This window comes from Falco peregrinus, chromosome 7 (assembly GCF_023634155.1).
Source record: "Falco peregrinus isolate bFalPer1 chromosome 7, bFalPer1.pri, whole genome shotgun sequence".
NCBI lineage: Eukaryota > Metazoa > Chordata > Aves > Falconiformes > Falconidae > Falco > Falco peregrinus.
Window position 1 is genome coordinate 54,831,392 of NC_073727.1, and position 13,058 is coordinate 54,844,449.

Consider the following 13,058-nt stretch of genomic DNA (forward strand, 5'->3'; position numbering starts at 1 on the left):
AACTTTACTGATTACTCTGACCATTTTGACCAGAAGAGTTACTGGTTTTGGCTCAGTTTTCTTCTGTCAACATCTTGGATGCTCTCTGTGGACATGGGGAACATTCTTAGATGAAATTCCATTTCTCTTCTCAATTCAGACCTCTTGGCCATGATCTCGATGTTTTCCTTAATTCCTAAATTTACTGTTACAAACTAATTTTGGCCTTCCTCTCCCAGCTGGTCTCTTTAATTTACTTACTCTCTTTGCTATTTTAAAATTTGGCCTTCAGTGGTTCTTAACATTACTTAACTGTTGCTTTAGAGAGACCTGCCTTGTCTGCAGCTCCTGCTACCTTGAACAATTTTCCTATATGCTTGTACCTTACAACCTCGCCATCCCATCGCATATCTCAGCTAAAACCACTTTGTCTTTTGTGTCCCTTTTTCATCAATTCTGTCTTGTTTAGTTCTGTGTTGACTCTATGTAAGTGTTAATCCATTAAGCATATTTGGTATTTTTATTATTTATTGTGCCTAAGGAACAATCAGGAGTGGGATCTCTTTTTGGCACTGTGTAGAGTAGCTGATACAGATTTGCTTGTGAAATCAATGCGTTGTATCTGACCTTTTAATACTGTATTTGAAAGACTGAAGAATTGAAACTGTGGGTCAAGTGTACGTTTTAGTATTGATGTTAACTTAAAAATATTGAATGGATATTTGAATGCCAAATTTTCATCATAAAATAAGATTATTATACAAGGAAACAAACTCAAGTCTGAAGAAATAGCTTGTAAATTAACTTTATATGAAATTTAAAAAGACATTTCTTTAGTGAATATAAGGGTGCTCATACTGTGCTCCATAACTTTTGGTTTATTATCCTTGCTAAGTATTCTCTTATTAATTCTTGTTTGTGAAAGTGTTGTTTCCTGCATTTTGAAGTAGTAATACAAATTTCTCTTAGCTCTCAAAAGCCATCCCCTTCGAGGGGAAAAAAAGGGAGATGGGGACCATGCTTGCATAAACGGAGATATAGAAGTCAGAAAAAGTTGTCGGTCCAGGAAAAACAGATTTGAAACTTTGAATCAGAGTTTATTGTTTGATCAGCTAGTAAACAGGTATGTGGGGATACTTCGGTTGTATTCACAAAGCATCTTAATGATTTTTCTAAAAAGTTAGAAAACCCTGTCTTCCAGTGCCATCTGTGTTTTACTGTGGGAATGTATTAGCGTTGAGGCAAGCTAGGTTGTGGTTTGAGTTACAGGCTGGGTCCTGTGCTGTAACTGCCAATGTTATCCATGCTCTAAAATGCAAAGCAGCTTGCCAGACTTTTCATTGAGGAGTAAGCTACTCTGTTTACACCTGAATAAAACTCTGTATGTTGGCAGTTACTGCAGAGAGCTGACATACTGTAAATCCCCACCCTAGTTTGTTTCATAGGAACCTGTTTATGTAGCGATACCCTGAATGTGATTTAAATTGGTGATTAGCAACAATACTTGGAAGCTTTCCAGATTTTGCTTGTATGATTTTGATCATAAAATATCAAAAGTTTGTAGCTTTTTTTGTTGTTGTTTTTTACCATTTGTTAGTAATTCACATAGGGTGGGTGTCACTTTTTGACATTTACTGTGCAGACAAAGTAGGTCAGGGAGGGAGGCACGGTCTGGTCTGAGCATAGGAATGGGAGCCAGAAATACTTTTCTTGAAATGTTATTTCTGTGTGGCCCTGGGCAGGTCACTTAATATGTCTCAATTTTCCCACCTGTAAAATGGGTTTTAATAGTCATATCTGTGAGAGACTGCTTGCTCTAGTGCTTGGAAAATGATTTAAATATAAACATTTAATTGCCAAGTATGATCTTTATTGTTAAATGTATTATGTTGAATCTTTTATTGAATTAATTTTCTTTTTCAATTTACACAGTAACTACTTGGTATCAGTTTTCAGATTTATATTGTTACATTTATTTTTCTAGTTGCAGTTAAATCTCCCTCTCCTCATCAACAATAGGAAAAAGTCTGCCGTGAATTTTGTAGTTTGATAAGATCATGGTACTGAAGTCAATATATGAACTTACACTGATAACAGCATGTCCCATAGTCATAGGAGATTTTTAAGAACAGGTTAGACAAATGTCTGTCAGGAATGATTTAGGTATTGTGTAGTTTTTTCTTACCTGGCAGAGCAGGTGGGCTTTTCCAGGTCTCCTCCAACCCTGGTTTCTTCAATAGCAAACTGTGGCATGATTTTACCTGAAGTGGTTGTGTGACACATCACAGATACTTTAGAAAAAATTTTTAAAACTCAGAGGGGTGTTCATGATGAAATCTTGACTTCACTGACTTCTGTCTCCAGAGCTTCCATTGACTTCTTTCTAGGCAGGATTTCACCCTTTAGATGTACTTCTAAACAGCTTGAAAGGAAGGAAATGAAAGTTTCTGCCTCCTTACAGTTATTGTGCAATTATAGTAGAATTCCAGTGGAAATCTACCATAATGACCATAGAGAGCAGTAACTTGCTGTTCAGGACAGGTGGCCAAATAATTGACTTGGCCTGGCTAATACTCTGTTGTTTTCTTCCTTAGTAATGAAGCATCTTGGTCAAGGTTATTATTTATACACCACCATTGTTTGGACAGCTGTTTACAAATACCTCAGATAATGAAAATGTAGACTAATTAAATAGTAGTTGAGAAATGGTAGAGCAGTGAGGTCAAATAATGAATGATGAAATTCTAGGTGTTACTGATTTAAAGTTAAAAAAAAAAAATCCTTTATGTATTAGTGTCTTTCTATGGCCAGGGTAAGAAGCTGCAAAGCTTACGGGGTGGAGGCATTAATTGCTTTCCCAGTATTTTAATTACCTAGGTAAAAAGCTTTACTTTTTTATTCTGTAAACTTAACCTTATCTGACACCTAAGCAGTTAAAAATTTGTGTGCTGCAGTTTAAACTGAGAATGTTTTTTTTAAATGCTACAGCCTAATTTGAACCCTGAATTTTAATGGCATCAGCATTTCTTTTGCATATTCCTTAGTTTATATACTGTGGGTTAATATTTCAGTTTCCTTTATTATGGTTGGTGTTATAGTTAATTGATATTAAGTAGTTATCCTAAAATATTCAGGTTTTAATTAATTTGTATATTTAGTTGCCTGTAGACCTTGGAATAACCATAACAGAGCATAGAATTAGATACATTAAGTTGTTGGATGCTGTCTAAAAAGTTGTACATATCTACTATTTTAAGACTGATTTTTTGTGTGTTAACTGTTGCATATATTTTAGTACTGCTGAAGCTGTCCTACAGGAAATGGATAATATTAACATCAGGAGAAACAGGCGGTCTGGGGAAGTAGAACGGCTACGGATGTGGACAGATACAGAATTTGTAAGTGCGAAGTGTCTTAGCTCTTGGATAAAGGTAATATCAAGGGGAAGCGTGCTTGTTTTTGCAATCTCTATACATTTGTCTGTAGCTCTGTCAAAAGGTTTCACATCCTCTTCAGTGGATAACACAAAAAACCTTGCTAAATTCAAATTCAGAACAAAATTCATGGATCTATACTAAATCATGTTTTCTTTGTGATGAATTGTCTGCCATGCTGTCATGATGTACTGTGGTAGTTCTCCTTTGGTTTGAAGTACGCTCTGGTAGTCTGAAAACAGGACCAGGACTATCATCTGCTTTGTTCCCTAAAGCAGTTTGATACTGATGTTAATTACGTGTTAGGTGAAGTAGGTGCTGAGAGACTAGTTTTACCACCTGTTAAATGAGACTGCTTTTGTAGTCTACCTGTGGAGGGCTCTGTTGGAAAAAAGACTTGGGATCTAGAGATTGTGTGGCGTATTAAACTTACTAAACTGTGGGCTAACAGTGTGAATGACATGGGACAGTACTGATGGGACTGTATGTGAATTTTATTCCAGGAAAACATGGATATGTATTCTCGAGTGAAAAGGAGGAGGAAATCACTGAGGAGAAATAGCTATGGAATTCAGAACCACCATGAAGTGTCCACAGAAGGGGAAGAAGAAGGTACGTGTTGTCAAGAATTTTAAGGGTTTGTCTGAAATATTTATAAAATGAAGTTCTCCTCAACATAAGTTAGCCATTTATTGCACTACAGAAAATAGTCTGGGTTTGGATCTGAATTTTGAGTTATTAAATTCATCAGTTAACAAGACTGCTGCAAATAAGTACACACAGAAGGATTCCTCCTCTTTAGGAAGAGAAGTTTTAGGGATCGCTGCATAGTTTTGTTTAAACAAAAGGAAGCTTATCTGAAAATAGTAGACTGAAGCCCGTTTTCTAAATGTTTCTATACTATGTTCCATTACTCCTGTTTTCTGCAGTGCTAAGTAATTGTAGCTTTCCTTGTATTCCCTGTAACAATCCTCTGGTGGAAGCCAGGATGTGATGCATGTCGTTTACAACAATGCATGTTCTAACTGGCTCACTATTTTTCATATGCTGGGTAGCCATTACCAGAAAGAATATGTAATAGTTCTGCATCCTTCCTTTGGGAAAGGTATTAATTAAAGTCTCTGATTTCTATACATCCACCAAATTTTAGGAGGCTTGTAGGCACACAACTGTATTAGAAATTCTGCCTTCCTTTAAAAATATGGATGAAACTGGCCAGTGGGTTCTAAAGGTATTGTGAAAGAAGGGATTGTGGCTAACATGGCATGATCAACAGCATGCTTGGCTTCCTTAAGAAATTAGACTTCCCTTTCAGGAATCCAGACGGTTCAATGTAGCATGTCTTGATTTTGAACTGAAGCTGGTGTGAGAGGTGTGGTCTGTCCCAAATAATAAGAATGCAGTCTTAAATCTGAGATTCATGGGTGGAAATTCTGATCGTGTTAATAGATGGACCTAGGTGGTACCTTTGGTTTATTTGCTTTGTGTAAAAATGATGCTGTGAATTGTAAAGTTGTACATATTTTCATGCTGGGTCAGATATTTTTCTGAGGCTCCTGTGGGAAAAGAGAATAAAGGCATTATTCTTAATTTGAAGGATAATTATTGAAGGAAAAAGCTAGTGGATAGAAGTGATACTTGAAGTACTTTACAATGAAAACTAATTTTACTGCATTTGTTTTCTTACTGTTGCTTTCCCAGAACTTTCTGTGGCAAACTAGAAGGAAGTTTGACAGTGTGCTGTAAATTTATCTTGGTCTTCAGATTTCCAGTGATTTGGCATTTAGTGTTAAGAGGGGAATAATTCTCAGTGGCCATTAAAATATGAATTTTTAGCATGAAGATGGCTCTGGCATTAAGTAGAAGTGTTCTGAAAGTATTTTTCCCCCTCAACAGAGTCTCAGGAAGAAGATGGAGATATAGAAGCAGAAGAAGCTGAGGGAGAAGAAAATGATCGACCATATAATCTCAGACAGAGGAAAACTGTTGAAAGATACCAGGCCCCTCCAATAGGTGAGGAACTAGGCAGTGTTCATGCAGTTCTGCTCTGCTGACCTCCCGGAGTACCACAGGAGGTGTGGGAAGGGAAAAGTTGGATGACTAATCCTCATCCTTGATAGGATTCCCATGGAGCACTTTGTGACTTCCATCTTGCCTGTTTTTGTTTGCCATGTGAACAGGACTACTGAGACACAATCTGTCAGTTTGTCAGTCAGTGGTAGTGGCATCGCTGGTGCGTGCTGCCGCCTCAAACTTTGCAAGTACTGCCGTGTGCTCGGCTCAGGGTTGGAGGTGAACGGGTTTAGGTGAAGAAATAGTTGACAGAAGTGGAATTCAGAAAGTAGCCTAAAAAGTTAGGTAATTACATAAGAAAAATAGTTACCGTTATGCCTGCATGTCTTCTTGAGTGGTAAGCCTAATTCATAACGGTAGATAAATTGCATAGCCGCAGTTACTGCATGTTGCCTAGGTGAGAAATTTAGAAGAGAGTAGTTCACTTGAAAGGGACTGACAAGGATCATCTAGTCCAACTGCCTGACCACTTCAGGGCAGCCCCAAAGTTAAAGTATGTTTATAAGAGCATTTTCCAAATGCCTCTTAAACACTGACAGGCTTGGGGCAGCAACCACCTTTCTAGGAAGCCCGTTGCAGTGTTTGACCACTGTCTCGGTAAAGAAATGCTTCGTAACGTTATGTTTGAATTTGCCCTGTTACAGCTTTGAACCATTTCCATACATTCTGTCACTTTATCCCAGGAGAAGAGCTGAGCAGCTCCCTCTCCATTTGCCCCTTCAGGAAGCTGTAGGGAGCAGTGAGGTCGCTCCTATTCTCCAAGCTAGACAAACCCCATGTCCTTAACCCTTCCTTATGGGTCATGCTGTCAGGGATCCATATAGGTTTCAGCATAGTGTCTTTTGATTTTGAACATTTTAATACTTCTGTTTAAAATAAAGTATTCTGTGTGTATTTGGTTTATGCTACATAGTGTATGCAGTGTACTAGTCTTAAGGCTACTGGGAAATTAAGCTCTGATAGAGAAGTACTGTGGTTTATTTGTTAGGAGAAATTTCAAGACATCCTGTATTATCAGCTGTGAAGAGGTTTCTGTATGGAGTTTCATTTCCTGCAAATAAACTAAAAAGCTGGTGTCCTGGATGAATTACTTTCAGTGCCATGATAGCCATAGCTGTGACGATTTGAGGAGGCTGAGGGTGAAATTCCCATGACTGTGTCAAGCCAAGGATGGTGGTAGTGAAATAAAGCGTAAGAGGTTTGATTTCCCTCCACACTCCCCAGTTCTTTCTGTAATTTGAGCTTTCAGAGAAACCAGTGGTAACATTATTGGTAAAGCAATAATCTAGCACTTTGGCATTGCATTTAGATTAGTTTATAATTCTTTTATAATTGATGTTACAAACCTGTAACTTCTCTTACTCAGTGCCAGCTCATCAAAAAAAGAGGGAAAATACACTGTTCGATATTCACAGATCTCCTGCAAGAAGAAGCCATATAAGGTAAATGTCAGTCTTTTGGTACCTAGTTGTTTGCTTTCCCTCAGTACATTTCTGTTAGCTTTTGATTTTTCCAAACATTCTTGAGTAGTGCAATTGATTCACGCATGTGCATGGGTCTTGAATTGTATCATGGTCCGATCCTGATCAGCATATAAAAATGAATTTCATAGTGATTTGTGATACCAGTAGAGGCTTTGTGATAAAGAAAATGGAAACAGGTGTGCTGCAAGTGCTGACAGGAGTTGCATATTGCACACTGTAGCTTTTCCTCTAAGTGTATATATTTAGTGTTTAAATCCAAACCAGCAATTTAAGAAATACCCCCTTTTTTTTCTATAAAAATAAACAAATCAGGCTAATGTGTGTTTCTTTTCCTTCCAGTTCAAATTTAATTCAAGTAACATTAACAATTTAATAAAATATTTACCTAGCATCACTTTTGACTCTTACTTTTTGTGTCAAAGAAGTCTGGAATACACCAGGTTGTTCTGGAAACTGTTAGTTGACTTTATTTAGCAAAATGGATGAGGTCAGAGCTTAATACACTTTTTTTTAAAAATAAACTTACTCAAAAGTTCAAAAAGAGAATCTGTCCATGAACAGAATTCAAGTAAATGAATGCTAGTGTCAGCTGAAACACTTTTCTTACTGCTTAATTTAATGGCACAGTGAAAATATGAGAAGTAAATAAAATAATAGAAACTTATGATTCTACAATTTCTTTGTAGTAGAAAGACATAATTTTGAAGAGCTTTTTTTCTTTTTGGCTTGAAGTGCAAATGACATTTTCTTGGATAATCTCAGGATTTCTACTTGTTAGTAAGATACAAAGAGTATGAAAGCTATTATCCCTTCAGTTTTAGCATGCTCATTGCTCCACTCTCATTTTATCCCTTCTTGTCAGGACACTGTCATAAAAATTCTTCCTAATTGCATTATATTCTCTTTGACATATTTTTAAATGTATCTAATTTTGGTTATTGAACAGTAAAACTGATTGACAGTGTTATCCTTTGGCAAAAAACAGCTACTCAGTGCATTATCATGTTCAGACAAATGGTGTAGCTTACTATATTCACTAAAAATACGTGGATTTTTACTAGTAGCTAACTTTTTCCTGCAAAAAAAGTGCTGACTTTTTTCAAACTTGAGTACCATTTTGTACAGAAGATGTAATGTACATTCTCTAATTTTTCTGTAATACTGTCATCCTAAAATAAATGGTTCATGCAGACTTTGAATAATAATTCAGATTCACATCAGAAATTAAGCTACAGTTACTGGTATTTTGTGAAACCTGCTGTTCGGAATTAATGACCTCATAAAAAAGAGACCTTATGCTTTAGGAAGTATGGGATTTTTTCGATATAATTTTTTAGATAATATTTAAAGGAAAACATCAAACTGAGTAAGGAGATCTTGATATTTCTGTGATACTAGAGGTGGCTGAAATGGTTGGAAGCTTTCCTAAGTGCAATTGCTGCCTGATGAGCTTCAGTAATTTATTGATTGAATACTCAGTCACACTTGCTGAGGTGACATGGACTGGACCACGTATCTACTGTTCTAGTAATGTGCATGTTGAAGTCAGGTATTCCTGTGACAGTAAAAGATGTTGTTCCCCTTCCAGATTATTTTGTTACTTAGTAAAACAAAAATTTGCGTGCATCTTACACATGAACGTACTGTACTTGCTGTTTCCACTTCATTTTTGTAGAAGAATTAGAATGTGCCATTCTGCTGCAAAAAGGCCCGAGTTTTATGTTTATTTTGCCACTTTAATAGGAGAAAGAAGCATGCCATTCACAGCAGTGATACAACCTCTTCAGATGAAGAACGTTTTGAAAGAAGAAAATCTAAAAGCATGGCCAGAGCAAGAAATAGGTATTAAAACATCCTTGGTCTTTAGGGGGGTTTGATTTTTATTATTCTATCAGAAAACAAGCAGAACTATTCTATAATGTTCTATCAGTTCTGCAAACTTTTTTGATTCTGCCTGTGACTACCTGCAGACACAGTTTTGGAGGACTGCTGGTTATATATTAATATAAGATTTTGAACTCTTATGAATAGATAATTAACAATAGTGATAGAAAGATCATAACTGTTTCTTTCAATTGGGTTGTAACACAAACATCTGTTGATTTAAAACAGATTTTTGTTCTTAGTTTTACTTGATCCCAGTTATTTCAGAGGTACTCCCGATACTAGCTCTTATTTTTCTCTCATCCTGTTTTGTAACAGTTATGTGCATTTTACACACCCAGCGGATGTATTTTTGACCTTACGTTTATTCACCAGTTATGTAAAAGTGGAAGATCTATAAAGTGTATCAGTAAATTTACTTAATGCCCCAGATACATTATTTGGAAAACTGAACAGAAGAAAATGTGTTTCCTCATCTTTTTTTTTAATGTCTTTACCTGTGTGCCACACTGTTTCCTTTTCCATTGTGAGGAATTCCAGTTATGTACAGCTACCAGAAGTGTAGTTCCAAGTGTAACCTGTGTTTTACTGGTACCTTTCCTCCTCCCTTTGTGTATTTGACCTGATGTAATACCTGCCTGTGTGTGGGCTTAAAGCTTCTTTGTATACACTAAGAATCTGGGACAGGTGGATGTGAGTTATGGCTGATCTACACGAAATATTTTTATTTCCTTTCTTTGGACTCTAATGAGCTGTATTTTTTTTTAATTGTTTTTCCTTATACTTTTAATACTTTTCTTACTATACTGAACTTAAAGCAGTTCATCACTGCCAGTGGAGAGTGTTCTGTTCTTTTGGTCAACATTGTTTCTTCTGTGCTTAATCAAAATAGCTTGTCCAGCCTGGTTTTCCAGATTGAAATATCTGTGTGGAAGCATAAAACTATCTTTATATTTAAGGAATTTCCAGATATACAAGAATAATTACCAAAGTAGAGGTTAGTTTTGATTACCTTATCAATCCAGGAGGGTTGTCTCTTTAGTTAGTAGAAGGCATTTAATCTCTTGGTTCTTCCTGTTCCAGCAAAATGATCAAAACATAATGTTTATTTTTTGGTGGTTTTTTTGGTTGTTGTTGAACAGGTGCCTGCCTTTAAACTTTAGAGCAGAAGACTTAGCTAGTGGAATCCTGCGAGAACGTGTGAAAGTTGGGGCGAGTTTGGCAGATGTCGACCCAATGATTATTGATAAATCGGTAGGTTTTGTTAGAACTTTTTATTTTCCTTTCCCCAGTTACGCATAAGCAGAATTCACTACAGCCTTTCATTGGAGTTGAAGTAAATTTGTAATAAGCTCACTTAGTTGTTTTTTTCCAGGGCTGTTGTCTGTTTATGCCTTTGGGCTACAAAGCACTTGCTTTTGGCCCATAGGTAATGAACGGGCTGCATACATATCATATATAAGCCAAAATATCAATTGCCCAACTATATTTATTTGTTTACAGTCAGTTTGCTATTGCAAGTAATAGTAGAAACTGGGATATGCTGAATAGTGCAGAAAACAGAAGTGTTGACCACCTGGGTTGGTTAACTCAGTGCTACTCAGAAACAGTGATGCATGTTAGCTTATGGTGTGTTGTGCAGAAGCCATTGAATTATTACTAGAACTGAATCATTGTCTGGAAATACTTTGGCTATATTCATATTACGCTGTGCCTGAGCTTAGAAATGCTGTCAGACTTAGGCTGGATCTCTGTAGATGTCCAAGCATCCCTACCACAGTTATCTTGTGAACTATGTAAACTTCGTGTGGGCAACCCAAGAGTTGACTTTCTCAGCTTTTTTTTTACACTTTCAAAACTTGGGGCACTCTGTTGAACAGTGCAGTGTTGTTTGTAATTTTTTTCCAAATATGTTATTTTATAAGTAAAGGTACTTTTGTGGAAAGGTGTTACAATACATGCTTTGTATGCTTTGTGTTTTTTCTAAGGTGCGTTTTGATAGTGTAGGGGGATTGAGCCATCATATCGTTGCACTTAAAGAAATGGTAGTGTTTCCTCTTCTCTATCCAGAAATATTTGAAAAATTCAAAATTCAGCCACCAAGGTAGGTGTATTTGCTCTTACTGTCATATTTTATTTTATTAAGCTCTGAAGAATGCTTCACTTGAGCACACATAGGAGATTGATTCTTCCCCTGAAGTCTTCAAATAGACTTGCATGTTTGCTACTGCACTTGTCTATCAGAATGTAATAAGTGGGATGAAGAGTTACAAAAATCTAGTTTATTTTTCTTGTGGTATGAAGGTAATCTTCATGATTTGGTCAAAGAAAGAATTCTCAAGTGTTCTGTTTAGTAGTACCTTGACTTTTTTTCCATTATGTTATCAAATATTTTACTAAATCAAGCTAAATGCTGATGTTTTTTTATGTAATTAATCTCAATAGCCTTATATTATGGCTTTAATATTTATGAATTGGGCATCTTGGTGTGTGATTTAAAGGGGTACACATAATCTAAGTAAATTGAATACTTTGGAATATTTTTGTCATTTAAAGGAAGTACATCTCTCCAAAGAAGTAATGCTGATTCAAGTATTAACTAAGATTTAATATTTGAGGAGATGTTTAACTAGTGTAAAACATCCTTTGGAAGCTTAATATGCCTTTGATTAATGTTCACTACAAAGTAAAGATTTACTGATTTTAAAGCATAAAACAAACTTTGGATTTTATGAAGTCATGTTGAATACACTAAATAATAATAATAATAATAATAATAGAACTTAAAGTCTTTCTTCTCCAGGCTCCCTGTCTTCATTATAAGATTTGACTTGGAGTTTTTCAGGAGACGTAAAATAAGTTTGTGACTGTGTTGATCCATTTATCTTCAGGGGCTGTTTATTCTATGGTCCTCCTGGAACAGGTAAAACCTTGGTAGCTAGAGCTCTAGCTAATGAATGCAGTCAAGGAGACAAAAAGGTGGCTTTCTTTATGAGGAAAGGAGCAGACTGTCTCAGTAAGTGGGTTGGTGAATCTGAACGCCAGCTTCGACTCCTTTTTGATCAGGTTAGATGAAAATACATATTTTTTCATATAATTTCTTTGTATGTTGGCTTTTTTGTGTTTTAGGCAGCTGAAGTGATTTGCAATTGTAACTATAATTGAAACTGTAAATTGCATAATTGGGCAGGATTTGTCCAGAGTTTATATTTTTATCAGTCTAAGGTGTCTCAGTTTGTCTTCACTATCACTCAAACACACAGTAAAACTGATACGCTGGTGCCATCTTGCTTATTCAGAGGAGAATGCAGTCTTTTTGCTTCGAAACAGTGCTGTAGTTAAAAATTCAGTTTTATTTTCAGACTACACTTTTTGACAAAGGTGTCTCAATATATGTATTAGTTTAGAATTTTAATGCATTGTAACAAAAAGATTTTCCAATGTTGATGATAAATCATGAATTAACAGTAAATTCAATTATTTTTTTGCATACCAGGCATACTTGATGAGACCCTCTATAATCTTTTTCGATGAAATAGATGGCTTGGCTCCAGTTCGTTCTAGCAGACAAGATCAGATTCACAGGTAATATTTCTTATACGCTACCATTATTTTGGTATATACGGCATTATCTTGGTAAACTCTTAAATGTAATTTTACTCAGTTCCCACAAAAGGTTTTTAATTCTGCTTAAGCCCACGTACACTAGAAAGGACAGATTGTTGAGGATTTTTTTTGTGTTGAAAGTCATCTTTTCAGTTCTTCAGAGACTGTATTTTGCTGAGAATTGAATTGTAATGGAGATTACCCATCAGCAATGTTATTAACTTAAAATTCCCCAGCATTTCTTTTGGTTGCTGGTTTTGTACTGTAAACAGATCTTCTGTTACGATCCCAGTAGAATAATCCATTGAAAAAAAAAAAATTGCTATAAAATGAGAAATTGTTATGTTCTATAAATGAACTGGATACTCATATCATTTTGATTCTGGATGGTGTGGCGTGCAAACTTATGTTGAGTTACTATCATGTCATTTTTAAAAATACTTTTTACAACAGTTTACTGCTGGTTGAAATTTACTTACTGGCTGCCTTCAGTCTCAATTTTTCTGTGTTTTTTATGGTGAGGCACTTACATTTTTCATTCTATAGGTGACGGCATTTGTGTGGTTATCTCCCCCCGCTCAGCTGAGCAGGCAGGAGA

General features: G+C 36.0%; 1 protein-coding gene across 3 annotated transcripts in view; it reads left to right on the forward strand.

Annotated features, from left to right (window-relative positions):
• The window catches only part of ATAD2B (ATPase family AAA domain containing 2B), a 77,819-nt gene that overhangs the window by 17,211 nt on the left and 47,550 nt on the right, over window positions 1-13,058 (forward strand). For all 3 annotated transcript variants that reach the window (XM_055810089.1, XM_055810090.1, XM_027777473.2), the window contains exons 4-13: window positions 949-1,102; window positions 3,275-3,377; window positions 3,917-4,025; window positions 5,310-5,426; window positions 6,853-6,928; window positions 8,714-8,812; window positions 9,997-10,108; window positions 10,843-10,958; window positions 11,746-11,920; window positions 12,351-12,439. In XM_055810089.1, the coding sequence (XP_055666064.1) occupies window positions 949-1,102; window positions 3,275-3,377; window positions 3,917-4,025; window positions 5,310-5,426; window positions 6,853-6,928; window positions 8,714-8,812; window positions 9,997-10,108; window positions 10,843-10,958; window positions 11,746-11,920; window positions 12,351-12,439 (1,150 nt within the window). The remainder of the gene's footprint in view (window positions 1-948; window positions 1,103-3,274; window positions 3,378-3,916; window positions 4,026-5,309; window positions 5,427-6,852; window positions 6,929-8,713; window positions 8,813-9,996; window positions 10,109-10,842; window positions 10,959-11,745; window positions 11,921-12,350; window positions 12,440-13,058) is intronic.